Raw genomic sequence first — 15,328 nt, 5'->3', positions numbered from 1 at the left:
ACGGTTCGAAAACAGAAGGTAATAAAGCTGCTTTAGGATATTGCATAAGAGATCATAATGGTAATGTCGTTTTGTTGGGAGCAAAAAAGTGCGGATCCAATAGTATTCTTGTTGCAGAAGCTCTCGCTTTAAAAGAAGGCATTTTAGCAACTAAATATTTAGTAATCTCAAAGCTAATTGTGGAGGGTGATAATTTATGTGTTATTAACTCAATTCGTAATACTTGGCAAATTTATTGGGAAATCTCTAGTATTATCAAGGATGTGAAATTAGACCTTCATTGTTTCGATGAAGTGATAATTAAACATTGCTTCCGTGAAACCAGCAAGATTGCTGACTTTATGGCTTCTATTGGACATTCATGTCCAACACTTTCGAGGTGGTTTGAAAGCCGATGGTTTCAACTTACCTCATTCATTCGAAAGGATGAAATAGGTTGGTTATACCACAGAGGATCAATTTAGTTTTCTTAGCTTGTCAAAAAAAAAAAAAAAATTAGACAAGACAAAAGTAAATTATAAAAAATTTTACACTACACTCCCTACACTTGAATTAAAGGGTATGTCGGATAATAATGTCATTTTGATGGAGGGAGCGGTAGTTAATCGATAACATTGGTAGTTTGGGAGATCTGTACTCACGAGTCACGAGTAACGAATAAAATGGATGATACAGTAGTCTGAAACAAAGCATAGGCCTCCATCACCAATCAAGAATGAGAATCCGTCACATAGGTATCCCATTTTCAATGTAACGCGACTCTAAAATTACTGTTTAGCCCAATCTTCTCCTTTGCTCGTACCTCTGAAGGCCAGAGCCGAGAGTGTTCTTCCCCTTTGCTCGTACCTCAGAAGTCAGAAGGCTAGAGCCGAGAGGACAATTGCCTATAGTGGCATACCGGCATCAAATCTCTTGCTTCCTTGAACAGTTATGTAACAAATAATTTCAAGAGACTAAACTTACAAACCAAATACAATACTGCAGCGCTGCCCATCCTGTAATGGTTCCTCTATGTGTACAAAAAGTCACTCAAACTATGATTGTTATGCAGAAGACAAAAGAATTCTAATTCGACCACAGTTTAGAACAAAAATCGTTTACACAAATTGCACATAAGAACCGTGATTCAACGCACGCGAGGTTTAGTTTTAATTAACCAATCGATCTATACGTGAACTTGCTAGATATTAAGTCGCTTTTTCTATTAATCGGCATGACATTCATATATATTCCGTGTAATTACATTACAAATCACTTCTTATTTCTCTGTTTTCTCAAGTAAACCATACCTCGAATCCCATCGGGATCAGCAACAAACCCTAAGGGACGATAAAACCCAAGAACCCTTGGCTCAGAATACAATGCAATATTAGTAATACCCTTTTGCAACAACTCGTCAACAATCCTCTCTATTATAGCTTTACCAAGCCCAATTCCTTGGAAAGTAGGGTCCACAACCACGTCCCATATAATGGCATTGAACACCCCATCACCCGTGGCTCGTCCGAAGGCCACGGGTTTTTCTGTCTTCAAGTACTCCACCCACAGCAAAGAATCCGTGTGTGCCAAGGCCACTCGTATCTTGTCTGTGTCACGCCGCGGGAATCCCACTGCCGCAAAAACTGTGTTCAGGTGGTCCAGATTCAGCCCGTCAATGGTACGCCGGATGGCAAATCCTCGTGACTCGAGCTCGCTGTCGGAGACTGCGTAGGAGGTGATGGTGGTGGGGAGTTGAGCTGATATGGTGATTCTTTGAGTACGTGGACGTAAATGTGTGTTTGTTTGGATGAGAAAGGGTGTGGATAATATGCTATGAATATGACCAATCATTTTTTGCTGCTTTTTTTTTGGACCGGTAAAGGGAGATGCGGCTCAGGCCTCAGTGTATATGTCCCAAGACTCTAGTCCCAATCACACATTTCAGTCGGGTTAGTTGGTTAATGGGGCAGGTACAAGTTTAGATATCGAATTTTACACAAATTTTTGTTTCAAACGGATCATTTTCGTCTTTTTAAAAGGACGGGATTTTGTCACCATTTTAATTTTATAGTCAAATGTAACCACCATAAGTCCATAATTCAGCTAGTTTTACGGCATATAGTAACTTATTTTTCAAAAGTGGTCACATTTGACATTAAGATGGTCTCAAAATTCCATCTTTTAGAAAAAGACCAAAATAATCCGTCTTGAGAGAGACAAACCGCGAATTTTAATACTACCAGATTTCATAGCCAACCACGCTTACAATTATTACAATTCAAAACATCCAATTTTAATACTCCACATATTAATCTACCTCTATCTGAAAACTCAACATGTTCAAACCTCTTACTCTTTTTACATCGCTAATGGCGGTGTTCGTAGTCTCGTAGGTGGTTCCAAAATGTGCTGTAATGATGACGTAGTGTTTGTATTGCAGTGCTTGGCAATAGTGGCAGTTATAGATGAGCGGATGAATGCAGATGGATGAGTTGGAGGAATGGACGATAAGGGAAGATGGTGGCTGAGGTTAGGATGAGAGAAGGTGATGCTAGTCGGGGAGTACAATGATCGAGTATAAGTGGTTGAATAAGGATGCCTGAAGTCGCCAAAGGAAAGAGATGTGACTGTTATTTGCGATTGTAAACAATTTGTCGATTTGCAGACTGAAATATAACAAGCTCACATCTCAGCTCAGCAATTTGTCAATTTGCCGATTTATAGAGTATCAATTTAGAACAATATACATTGGATGGAGACTGCAGAGAGTATTTGTTCAATTTTACACTGACCGTATTCTTGTCATCTCAAAATGAATCCCATTACTTAACAAGAATAATATATTTGAGGTCAAAATCGATGTTAGTTGACACCAGTGTCAAATGTAACCAAAGGCCAGCTGCATCCTCACACCTCAGGCACTCAATGACATAGAAGAAACTGTGGACAGCTTGAATTTGCAAACTTTCTTGGAATTTTGGGGTTGAAACAGTATCTCGGTACTCGACCTGACAGTCATCTCCTTCCACTCAGAACTTGACCCTCCATTTCTATAATCACGAAAAGAGTACAGAACTTGAACCGTTGTGGGAGCTGCACTCACAAGTAAAATGGATGACACACGGCAATAACATGAACTGACTCAAACAAAATATACGCCTCCATATTCAATGTAAGGCAACTCTGAAATTCCACCTCAAGAAAGCAAGCATGCATGAATTCCCCAAATTACTGTTTTGCCCTATTTTACCTTTCCCCTTACGACAGAACTCTCAGAAGGCTGCAGGCGGGAGGACATCAGCCTATAGTGGGCATAAAAACTCATTCTTCTTGGTGAGACTTGTCGATAGCTATCAAATTAACAATTTATAACCACCAAATAGACTCTAAAACAGTAGTAAAGGGAAAGTAGGAGTTGAACCCTAGACAAGTACATCAAGTATTGTCGGGTTCATGTCCGTGTCAACTTTGAATGGGTTTTTAGTTGTAAGTGTGCTTTGACATGACTCCTAAAGGAACTAGTGGGGGATAACTTGTCTAGGGTGTATTAGTTTGACCGTGGACCATAAGGAAAATTGGAAAAAATTTGTTGAGCCTAATCAAGACATCCAAGCTACAAAGTTCTTTGACATCCTCGCACTTAATGTGTTGGGTTTACCCCATAATGTGAGGACTTTGTTGACAAAAGGGGTTTAAGTTGATATATAGAGGTTGTTGGCGCCAGAGTGCGGGAGTGCCTGATTGGTGCTCATATTTCTTAAAATTTGGCTTAAAGTCTTAAACAGCAAGTCCATGATCGAGGGAAGCTAGCTATGGGCGGAATGGTTAATTTCATTGCCCACCAACTGAACATTGATTCTCTTTGGAGGTTGTAAAGGGGAAGTTATTTGCTTGATCTCTTCGCACTCATTTGATCGCACAGGATGGTGCTGAAGGTCGGCATTTCCCCTCTTTCAGCACTAAGTGCTAATAGCTTATGGTTGCCTTGTCAGGATTAGATGGAAGTTCTATGTGGTCCTAGTAATCAGGACCCCCATATGCCTCCGACGAAGGTTTGACACCTTATTTGATGACCCCACCTGAGGTAGTAATAATTGAGAGACAGGGTCGTATAGCTAGCGATAAGTTTAACCACTTCTGTGAAGAGTTAAACTTGGAAAATCCATGATTTCATCACACTAGATACAAACTAACATCATGCAGCCCTGGCCATGCTGTAGGGAAATTCATTCCATAGCTAACTTCCCCCACAGAATAACATCAACTTTTTTTTTAGAGATCACTTTCCAGTGTTCATTTTCGCAACTTCATATTCTTATTTTCCTTAAATATCCTCTCTTGGAACTACAGTGATCTTTGTGATATCATGCAATGTTCATGCCTTATATGTCCCAACCAATATATGACCACCAAAGTCTAAGTTTCAGGTAGTTACGTACACATAACAATAGCTATTAAAACAACATTCGTTAAAATCAATGTGTCAAAGAGCAAAAAAAAGAATAGAAAGGTTACCTAAGCCAAACATAGACGTTTTCTGCACATTCATCCGACCAACTTTTGACCTCTTAATAACTTTTAATGCTTGAACATCTTCATGCTTGCCTTTGAACTCCAGAAATTGTCCTAAAACATATTTACTGCCTTTAAGCTCCAACCTGTGCAAAAATTAAACTCTCAGTGTGATGTATGTCTCAAACATCAAAAGAAAATTGAAGAAAATGCATCACTTTGTTACTATAGATGATACCAGTTAAACTTGGTGTGCGTAAAATATTTAAAACAAAGGAATCTTGTAAACCAACATCAACCATACGTCTATATTGAACCATTGCTGCAGAATGATACCAAACTCCTTAAAAAAATTCATAAAATTCAATGGAAGGGAATACTACACCATAAACAAATTTTCTATATAAAATAAATAGATGGTACTCTTTCCATCTTATTGGATGGAAGGCTACGGAACATAGAGTTTCTGGTTGATACTAGCTCTTTTTACACCCAAAGTATGATTCTGACGTCAATGCAAGTCACACTATTCCGTGCTTTAAATTATCCTAAATAGTAAAGAAATAAAGCTATTAGCAGGAAGCCCATACTTATCAAAAAACACAAGAAAACATACCTATCCCACATTGGAGCCGTACTAAGAACAAACTGAAGCTGCTGAAGTGTAGATTCTTGCACTTCTTTCTTTGCAGAACGTAAAGCCCCTTTAAACCATCCTGAAAACACACTTTTCGATTCCTTTTTCAGGTGAACCCATTGATCATGTCGTATGACCTCCGGCTGAAAACGTTCAGGGTTTAGTGTTCTGCACAGAAAACGAAGTCTCTTAGAAGCTCATGTGCCATTATAACCATCTGCGTATAGCCGTATACTAAGACTGTAATGCGATAAATTGATATATTGTATAGCATTCTAAAAACCAAACAACTATGCATGAAATGTTCAAACCATCGTGAATTTATTAAATAAATTTATTAAAATGGAGTAACTGTCTGTTTGTGTTGTTAATACATGGGTAAGGCTGGGACCGCTGGGTACACCAAAATGAATCTTCAGGAGTGAAAGTGAAAATCATACGCATAAAATATATACCCCAGCATGTATATAAAGCAACCACCTGAAGTTAATGCATGGTTCCTAGAGATTAGATTCTAAAGTTTACTCCCTGAGCCACAGAATTGGATTACAAATTTACTAGCTCACTATGACCAACATTTAAACATTCAACCACTTCCAACTGTTGATTTATTTATAAATCAATTTGTTCCTTGAGGTCACTATATACCTATTCCCACGGCACATAAGGTTATTCTCGCTATCCAAAAATCATCCTTATGTATGGACAAATATTAGAAAAATGTTCTGCAAGACCAATGAAATAGCAGAAGGCTTGTCCTTAACTCCTTATCGGTTTGATGCACATAAAAGTATTTCAAGCTATTGATAGAGAGTGAGGGCGAGTAACATACCGGAATTTGGGATTGGAAGTAATTACTTTGTAAGACAAAAATCCTTGTGGAAGGGAAACTCCCCTTTGCTCAATGTATGCTTCCAGGACAGCGGCCTGCCTGTTAGCTTCAGCAACCTGCACAGATAAAAGAAGCGTCATAGAAAGGCAAAGCACAAGCATAGTGGGGTAGAAATATTGGAAACAAAAAGTATCAGCTAAAAATACAACAAAGAAACACGACGGTCAAGTTTCAGGGTAGCTTCAGAAGTAGAACATTCAACTGAAAGCTTGTAACTAGTGAAAAAGATGGAAGGAGCAATAAAAGAAATGTTGGCAATAGAAAGGCATACAGGATCAGGATAAAGCTCCTCCCTGCGTTTGTGTTCACTCCTACACATCCAACTTCCATCGGAATTTACAGATACAAACCCTGCCATGTTTTTCACACTAATCAACACCGCCTCCCTGCCACATCAAATCACGCGATTTCTCAATCAAGCAATTGATTTTAATGAGAGTACAATCAATTGGAAAAGGGACATAACATTTTTGTTTCGAAAATTAACCTTGTTAGTCAAAAAGAGAAATTTAGGATTTTGTGAGAATCCCCAACTCGGTGCAAACTGAGAGAACAGATCTTAGCCCTTAGTTTAAAACCCTATCAATAACCAAGATTCAATCTCAAAAATAACTCGGCCAGACCCTCTCATCCCCTCCCAACCACCACACACCAACACACTCGCCACCGCCAGCCCTAACAACACGTTGGCCACTGTCAACCAGACTCCTGTGGCAGGTGTCACATTTCTAAACGGCATGAGGCGCACTGAAGTGACAAATTCAAGGAGCAAGGCCAAGATGTGCACCTTATAGATACAAGGTGCACCCATTTTACAAACAAATTTTGTGTTTTCTAGATATAATTTGTGCAATATTTCCCAATTTTGGACTTTAAAGAGGTTAACATGTAAGAAATAAATGTTAGGGACAATATTGCAAAGAGAATGCGAAAACAAAAGGAGGGGAAAAACTATTATCAAAACAGCAGAGTAGTGCACATCATTGGCCGTACCTTGTCTTTAAGGTGCACTGAGGCGTTTTGGCTAGTACCTGACTAGACCTTGGGCTTAAGCGCACCTTTTTTTAACTAAGAGGTGTCCGCCTCCACCCTCACCTTTAGGTCAACTTCTCTAACCAATTAACCATGACCATGCCACGATTCCCATTCCCAGCACATTTATTAACGCAATGCTTATGTTATTATTTTTTCAATTGCATTTTTATAGACATAAACAATCAATGTTGTACTCTTTTTTAGACTACTACTTCTATCATTAACAACAAACTTACACCTTGGCATACTTTTGAACACAACTTACGCGACTGTTGATATAATTCTAAATTCTACACGATGGTGACCGTCCCAAGAGGTCATCTTTTGCTAATAAACTATATCTAGGTTAATTTTCATCATCCTCAACAATGGTTGTACACAACTGGTCAATTGCGGTCAGACTCTAACTCACTCAACAAGGCACAACCTCAAGCTAAATTGCTCCAACAACGGTTTAAACTTGAGACCGACAAGTTAATCATTCATGTTTAAAATCCTCTACAGTTCCATTTCGATGATTAAATATATGTGCACGAGGTAGACACGCAGTGAATCCAAATGAATTGAGAGAATATCACATAGAACAAGCACTAGTTCATCATTTGTTTACTTTTTTATTCGGAAACAAATGATTGAGACGGACGGAGGGAGGATGTAAAACGTACTCTCTTGTGAGCAGAACCAAATCGCAGTTAACGCGAGAGGCGGAGGCAGAAGTAGAATCGGCATCAGGATCAGGAATACGAAGTCCAACAAAAGCCTTTCCTCCGTACAATTTCTCAAGTCTGCCATTGTTCAATTTAACTAAATTAATTAATAATCCTTCAATTTTAGTACTAAATTACTGAAATAGAAGAAATAAGAAAGTCTAACCTAGAGGCGACGGAGAAGATGGCATTGAAATCGGAGGTGTCAACATCAAAAATGGCGTCGTCGTAGAAAAAGCGACGGAGTACTTTGTAAAGGAAAAGGCCGCACACCACCTCTATCCACATCTTCTCTTTTCGAGCTTTTAATTAATTTAAGCAATCTATCTGATGGATCTTATGCTAAGATCATGAGTAGAGTGTACGGAGTAAAAGATACGCCATCAGTTTCGGTTGAAGAATGAAGAGTACTCCGTCCTGAAAGAGTAAACGAAAACACAAATTCCAATTTTAGACGAACACTATCCGTCTATACGTATAGACGGATACCATTTTTCCTCACAAAATACCCATTTGTCATAAATTGGGAAGCATATGGGGTGCCCCACCTTGTCCTCTACCCATTTTATTAGAGGTTTTTACCCGTCTGTTCGTCCCATCCATCTATACCAAGACCTATTGAAACGAAAATGCTACAAATTCCTAGTTGACCGTTTCGCTCAAAAGTCTATAAACCGATTTTAATTGATTAATTGGAAACTAGTGTAGATACCGCGCAAATGCGTGGTAAATATAAGCCTTTTAATTTTTAGTGTATTAGTTATGATTTTAGATTTATATCTCACAAATATTTATGAAAAATAACTAATATTAAAATTAATCAAAAGAATTGAATAATTCCATGAATTGTGTTTTTTATGAAAATATTTTAACTATATCAAATTATTTTAAAAAAAAAATTCTTTTTTCGTCACGAAGTTAATAATAGGAGATACAGTTTTTATGTATAGATTATTTTAAATGAAAAATTAGTTTAATAAATGAAAATCTAATTTGTTTCCATACATAAGTTTGAGCACTTTGGAGGGAACTTTAGAGAAGTTTTATTATCTTAGTATATAGGAGGATTTATAAACTTTTAAAATTTGCACCTCATTAATATTTATCAGTTTACTCAATTGTATTTTGATATGAAACAAAAAAAATGAAATGGAAAACTAATAAAAAAATTTATTTAAGTTGTGAATTTTTTTTAGTAAATGTTTTTTTGTCACGAAGCTAATAGTAAGCATGTGTCAAGTTATTCTCTACCGTAATAATTATTGCATTACTGAAAAATTTAGCAACTTAGACTTTATAGTTTAGTATCAATTTTATTTTATTTTAATGAAAAAATCATAATTATGAATTTATTTAAAAAAATTAGAGTTTATTTATAAGAATATATTCATTGAAAAGATAATAATGTAATGAAAGAAAATTTTATTTATTACCTTATTTAGCTAGATGCTTTTTGGAGGGCAAACTAAGAAAATTTTTATTCTCTAAGTAGTAGGGAGGATTTTCCATACTACCCCTTATTTAAATTTCACAAATTCTCATTGAAGACGGGCACAATCCGTCACAAGCTGAACATAGATAGCACCTCTCTCATAATATGAAAGTGTCATTATCCATGGGAGGTGATATATTGTTCTCTTACTATTCTAACGGTAGGTCACACGCCCAAAATGATCAAAAAACGAGTGAGATATGACTGTTTTACGAAAACTGGTCATTGCAGAGAACTGCGTTGCACTCGACCGAGTGGACTCGGCACTCGATCGAGTGAGTGACACTCGACCGAGTGGACTCGTCACCCAATCAAGTGGCGCTGAATCAGAACAAGGGATAAGGAAATATTATCCCCTTATCCTCATTCATTCTATCTTCTTCCTTCTCACTCTAAATACTTTCCCTTCTCTCTAAAACCCCCATAAACCTCTTCCACCATGGATCCAAGCTTGCTTTAAGGAATCTCTCCCCTTTGTTCTTCATCATCCACACTTGTAAGTCGATTTCCACACAACCTTGTTTAAGGCTTAACCCTAAATTTTGGGGGTTTTCACTTGGGTTAATTAGTTATTAATAAGTATATGTAATATGGGTAATTAGTGGGTAATAATAAGGAGTTTGTATTATATAATAGAATAGGATGTATTTGTGATGGTACTACATGACTTGTATAGGATTAAGACGGTCTTGCGAGACGGAATCGCATGGGATTCGGGTAACTCATGAAGAATAATGCTAAAAGGTAGGTTTATCCTACTCGGTTTCAATATTTTTGTGTGCATATTTGTGTGTCTTGCATCATCATTTTTATGTATGAGTCGATTGGGATAACATGTTTGGTATTTAAGGAAGTTTTATCCATGATATGTTGGGATTGACACTAGTAGAAAAAACCCCTACGGTGGCGGTCATAAATGACCTTTTGTGGCGGTTTTCAAAGATTTTGGGTCCGTCGTTTATCACGGGGTCGTATATACTTTTGCGGCGGTTGTACAACCGCCACAATAGCTCGCATTTTCCATTTATGGTCATTATTGTGTTGTGTTGGAGATCATTGGTGGTGTTACTTGGTTATTGAGGAAACATAAGGCGATTGGGAGACCGTCTTATGCTTGAGTCGCCTCTTGGAGCTTCCCACTCCAAGAGGGATGTGCACATTAATGGCTTCAGTTACAGAGGGACTCGTGTGGTTGAGACACGACGTTTGGCAGGAGATCCGGTTGGCTTCCGGATCTGGTACGTCTGGGTGTGTCCCGGCACCTGTTTGTGGTTGTTGGTATGTTTGGGCGTGTCCCGGTACCGGTGTGGTTGTCCGTATGTCTGGGCGTGTCCCGGTACCGTGGTGGTGGTTGTTTGACAGCATGTCATTCATATCATAGCCATGTTGCATACTCACACACTTTGAGTTGTGTCACACTTTATTTATTTATTGAAACTAACGTTTGTGTGTTTGTGTAATTGTCACCTATTTCCGGGGTGGCCTGTGTCGATCCATATGATATTTCCGATCATATGGGTGATAGGCTATCGCACACCTATGCAAAGATAATATTTATACCCTAGCAAAACAAATGAATGTAGTACGTAGGGGTCGAACCACAGAGAGACGGGAGTTGTTAATTAGTTGTTATGGATTGAAATTTTATCTCGGTAGGTTAACAGTTGATTGATTGGTTTGGTTTGATGTGATGATAAAACAATAATAAAGAAAATGTCTAGGGAGGTCGGGTCACGCATGCTAATTATGTAAATGCTCATGTCAAGTTAGGAAGTTAATTTTACGATAAATGTTTAGGCTTAAAGCCACATTACGATATTAGTGTTAACCATAGACCGGGTCCTAGAGAAACTCTCGTCCATGACTAGGTCGTCCTACTACACATGCTTAGTCTAATTCAATTCCGTGCCTCTCGACTTTTAGAATGAATGAACAAACTTAATCAATGAATAAGGCCTTTAAACATAGATTAAACGTGACGATGCAAACATGTGATAGAAACAATTTATCAATTTAACTTAGCCTCATTTTAACATTTACAATTTACTTAGTCATGCATGGTTTTCCTTACTCCTTAGACAAATGTAACTACTCAAACATGATGAAAAATGTAAACTACACTAATGATAATTAAAATGATAAACATAATGGAAATGTAAATAGAAATTACCCTGCAATATGGAAATGAACTAGAAATGGAAGAACAATGCTCGTAATGAAATAACTTGAAATCAAACTTTGGAATATAACTTGAATGGAAATTGTATTGAAATGTTTATAATATAAAGTAAATCTAAACTAAGCTAAGCTAATAACTAAACTAATCTAACTACTAAACTTAAAGAGAATTATGAGAAATTGTGTATGTGAATGGTGTGTCTAATGCCTTGAGTCAAGTCCCCTTTATATAGGAGTAGGGTGTGTAACGTAAACAAGTGATAAACACACGTCCCTGATCGGGGACACCCAACCCCGATCGGGGTTGCCAAGTCCCGGGTATTTCTTTTTAAATGCTCCATTAATCTCTTGTGGAATCCAATGCTTTTGTATAAATTGCCTCTTTAATATCCGATTAATCTCTAAATTGGCATCTCAGGGAGCGTCTCTATGTGTGAGCATCCAAGGCATTTTGTTGACTTGTGATTTATGGGCTTGACTTTGCATTTTTATTTTTTGCACATCTACATTTTGGTCCATTATTTTGGCATTGTTAGTCCATGCAACTTCTCCATGCTAGTCCATTCTCTTCCTTAGCTTAGCTACGTAGCTCATACTTCTAGTACTTGCAAATGTTGTAGAATTAAACTCCTAAAAGCTTATGTACCTACAAAACATGACAAAACATACAAATAGAACTAGAAAGCAAATATTAGCTCATTAACACTAAAGTTAGTGCATAATACATATAAAATGGAGCTAAATATTGGGGTAAAAATGTATATAATTTGGACCTATCAAACTCCCCCAAGCTAGCATGTATTCGGGGGACTTCTTCATCAATCATCTAAGAAAAGGGCCAAAAGTTGAACCCCTTCCTTCCTTTCTTCTTATTACCACTACTACTTGATTAACCTTGTTGACCACTTCCATTTGCACATCCTCCGTAGCATGGGAATATTCCGCCTCACCTCTTCTCCTTTTAGAAGCACCTTGGGTAGGAGGTCTTCTTGGTGGTGCCATTTTTCTAAAATTTAAGACAAAAATTCATCTTAAGGCAAACCAAAATTCATCCAAATAGATATAATAGAACAAATTAGTGAACTAATTCATACTAAAAACATGAATAAAGCATTCTACAATCAATTTCTAGTACTAAGAAGCACAAAATCAAATTCCCCCAAATTGAGTTAGGGTTTGCATAATTCGATTTAATTGACTGAAATGGATGAAATTAAAGAGAAAAGGGAAGAAAACTTACCTATTGATGTTAATGGTTGATTGATTCTTGCAAAATTGATGAAGAAAGTGACGTTCCTTGTGATTGTAGGTGAAGAAATGAAGAAAAATGATAGAGAGAAGGGAGAAATAGGTACCGTCGGGTTTGAGTATGATAGAATGAATTTTATCCTTTTTTTTTTACTTACCCGTATAAAGCTGCCAACAAAACACGAAACCACGACCCCGATCGGGGCTGGCAACCCCGATCGGGGTTGATGCATTCTTCGCTTTTTGACTTTCTTCCGTATTACTTTTTAATTACATTCCGTTTCTTGAAAACCACGTCCCCGAACGGGGTTCTTGCATGGGGAAGCGTGCCAGATTCTCTTCTAAACCTCCTTTCTTCATTTTCACCTAAAAATCACAAAAAGAAACATCGTCAAGTCGAGTATTTTATTACTAATCTACGTAAAACAATAAATTGCAGAAAAATAAAAACACAAATAAATAATAGCAAATAAAAAGCTTGGGTTGCCTCCCAAGAAGCGCTGGTTTAACGTCCCGCACGACGTGAGAAGCTATTTGATCAAGTTTTGTCATTGAGTTTGCCACCAACCAAGCTCCATTTCATAGCTCCTTTTGCATTCCGCAACCATTTGAAAATTTTCAAATAAAATTTCCCTTTCTTTTTGGCACTCTTTGAAATAGTGCCCTTAGCATCGTCACTTACAAAACAAACAACACCAATATCTTCCTCCAACGGATCCACAAGTAAGGAGCCAAGTGTAGTAGAGGCATGAGAAGAGTCTACAGTGCTAAGTAAATAACAAGACTCTTGCAACATTGGGCTTCTAATGGTGTTGTTCTTGTTAAAGGAAACCCGGTCATCACCCACTTCTAACGTCAACCTCCCATTTTTCACATCAATTAGTGCACCCGCGGTGCGTAAAAATGGCCTACCCAATATAATTGGGGTTTGTGAGTCCTCGACTCCTCGGCCATATCAAGTATGAGGAAGTCAACGGGTATGAAAAACTTACCAATTTTGACGGGTACATCTTCTAAGACACCTAAAGGTCGCTTTAAAGAACGATCCGCCATTTGCAATGTGATACTTGTGTATTTTAAAGCACCCATGTTAAGTTTTTCACAAATTGAATAAAGCATGACACTTACACTAGCACCTAGGTCGCAAAGGGCCTTATCGATTTTATATGTGCCTATAGTGCAAGGAATAGAATAGCTACCGGGGTCCTTAAGTTTCGGAGGAGACTTGTTTTGTAAGAGTGCACTACACTCTTCGGTGAAGGCAATGGTCTCAACCTCATTGAAGGATCGCTTCTTTGAGAGAATTTCCTTCATAAACTTTGCGTAAGAAGGGACTTGGGTAAGCAATTCAATAAATGGGACGGTGACTTGCAAATTCTTACAAACTTCCAAAAACTTACCAAACTTACCTTCCTCCTTGTGCTTTGCTAGACGATGGGGAAACGGTACTTGAAAAACTTCCTTTGGAGGAGCATCCTCCACATCTTTCACTTCCATTTTCTTATTCTCATTGGGAACATCCACCTTCTTTGAAACAACATCACTCTCCTTAGCATTGGGAGCGACTTCTTCAACAATTACCTTGTCACTTTCTTTAGGCATTAGGGGGCTCAACATCTTTGGTATCAAGCTTGCTCTTTATCTTTAGCATCAATAACCGATGAGGAAATGGTACACGATCCTTAACAAGAGGCTCTTCACTAGACTTTTTTTTGTCATTTCCCCCAAACTTGGCCTTTTTAACAACCACCTCGTCATCCAAAGTCATGGATGGCCCATTATACCTCATACCACTTCTCAAGGAAATAGAATTAACGGTCTCGTGTGGTTGCGTACCTTGGGGTGGTAGTTGGCCGGTCTTCGTTTGAGAGCTAGAAGCGGCTAATTGAGCCACTTGTTGCTCCAACATTTTGACCGCGACACAATGAGCTTGATCATTCTTTTGAATTTGAGCCAATAATTCCCTTTACATTTGGACTATCAAGCCCTCAAGTTTACCTCCTCCTGGTTGTTTTGTTGGGCATTTTGTGGTGGGGGCCCTTGTTGGTAGTTTGTGGAGGTGGCCTTTGTTGATTTTGATAACCCGGTGGAGGATTATACTTTTGTTGTTGAGGGACATAGGCATTTGTTGTGGTGGGGGTTGAGATTGAGGATTAAGCACATTGTTGCTAGTATAAGACAAGTTCGGGTGAAATCTTGTATTTGGATTATATGTGTTTGAAAATGTACCCGGTGGATAAGAACTTTGTCTAAAAGCTTGAAACGCATTTACCTCTTCAATAGGAGCTTGGCAATGAGCGGCGTAACGACCCGCACCTCCGCAACCATCACAAACAATGATTTGACTTGTTGAAGACACGACATTGAGTTGTTGAAGGGAATCTTTAGCATCTCTTTCCGCCAATTGTTGTTGGAGTAAGGCAATTTGAGCTAGAAAGATGGAGTTGTTGGAGGATTCTTCTTTACCTTTGAGTGGTACACTTCGGGAATTGACATATTATGCATCATGGACCGCCATAGATTCGATCGTGGCATGATCAAGGTCGGTGTCAATTTGATCAAACCGCCCATTGTTGGCGGAATCAAGAATCCTTCGAGACTCGGCACAACATCCATTGTAGAATGTTATAGCTAGAAATCAATCATCT

General features: G+C 38.2%; 2 protein-coding genes across 2 annotated transcripts; both read right to left on the bottom strand.

Annotated features, from left to right (window-relative positions):
* Positions 1 to 1,111: 1,111 nt before the first annotated feature.
* On the bottom strand, positions 1,112 to 1,902 carry LOC141617718 (GCN5-related N-acetyltransferase 1, chloroplastic). The gene has a single exon (XM_074434883.1). It carries the CDS (start codon positions 1,828 to 1,830, stop codon positions 1,252 to 1,254), a length of 579 nt encoding a protein of 192 aa, XP_074290984.1. The 5' UTR covers positions 1,831 to 1,902; the 3' UTR covers positions 1,112 to 1,251.
* A 710-nt stretch (positions 1,903 to 2,612) lies between these two features.
* LOC141617717 (uncharacterized) lies at positions 2,613 to 8,189 on the bottom strand. Its single transcript, XM_074434882.1, has 7 exons — positions 7,929 to 8,189; positions 7,721 to 7,840; positions 6,292 to 6,406; positions 5,961 to 6,076; positions 5,108 to 5,296; positions 4,495 to 4,637; positions 2,613 to 3,072 (listed from the first exon to the last, which is right to left on the bottom strand). The coding sequence occupies exons 1-7, from the start codon at positions 8,048 to 8,050 to the stop codon at positions 2,894 to 2,896; spliced, it is 984 nt and encodes a 327-aa protein (XP_074290983.1). The 5' UTR covers positions 8,051 to 8,189; the 3' UTR covers positions 2,613 to 2,893.
* Positions 8,190 to 15,328: the final 7,139 nt, after the last annotated feature.

The sequence above is a fragment of the Silene latifolia genome, chromosome X (assembly GCF_048544455.1).
Source record: "Silene latifolia isolate original U9 population chromosome X, ASM4854445v1, whole genome shotgun sequence".
In the NCBI taxonomy this organism is placed as follows: domain Eukaryota; kingdom Viridiplantae; phylum Streptophyta; class Magnoliopsida; order Caryophyllales; family Caryophyllaceae; genus Silene; species Silene latifolia.
Note: the sequence above shows the minus strand (reverse complement) of the source record. Positions and strands in the feature narration are given on the sequence as shown.

Coding starts and splice junctions, on each gene's coding strand:
- LOC141617718 (XM_074434883.1), bottom strand. CDS start 1,830: ATGATTGGTCATATTCATAGCATATTATCCACACCCTTTCTCATCCAA.
- LOC141617717 (XM_074434882.1), bottom strand. CDS start 8,050: ATGTGGATAGAGGTGGTGTGCGGCCTTTTCCTTTACAAAGTACTCCGT. Junction 7,841..7,928: donor ATCTTCTCCGTCGCCTCTAG/GTTAGACTTTCT, acceptor GAACAATGGCAG/ACTTGAGAAATTGTACGGAG. Junction 6,077..6,291: donor AGGAGCTTTATCCTGATCCT/GTATGCCTTTCT, acceptor TTATCTGTGCAG/GTTGCTGAAGCTAACAGGCA.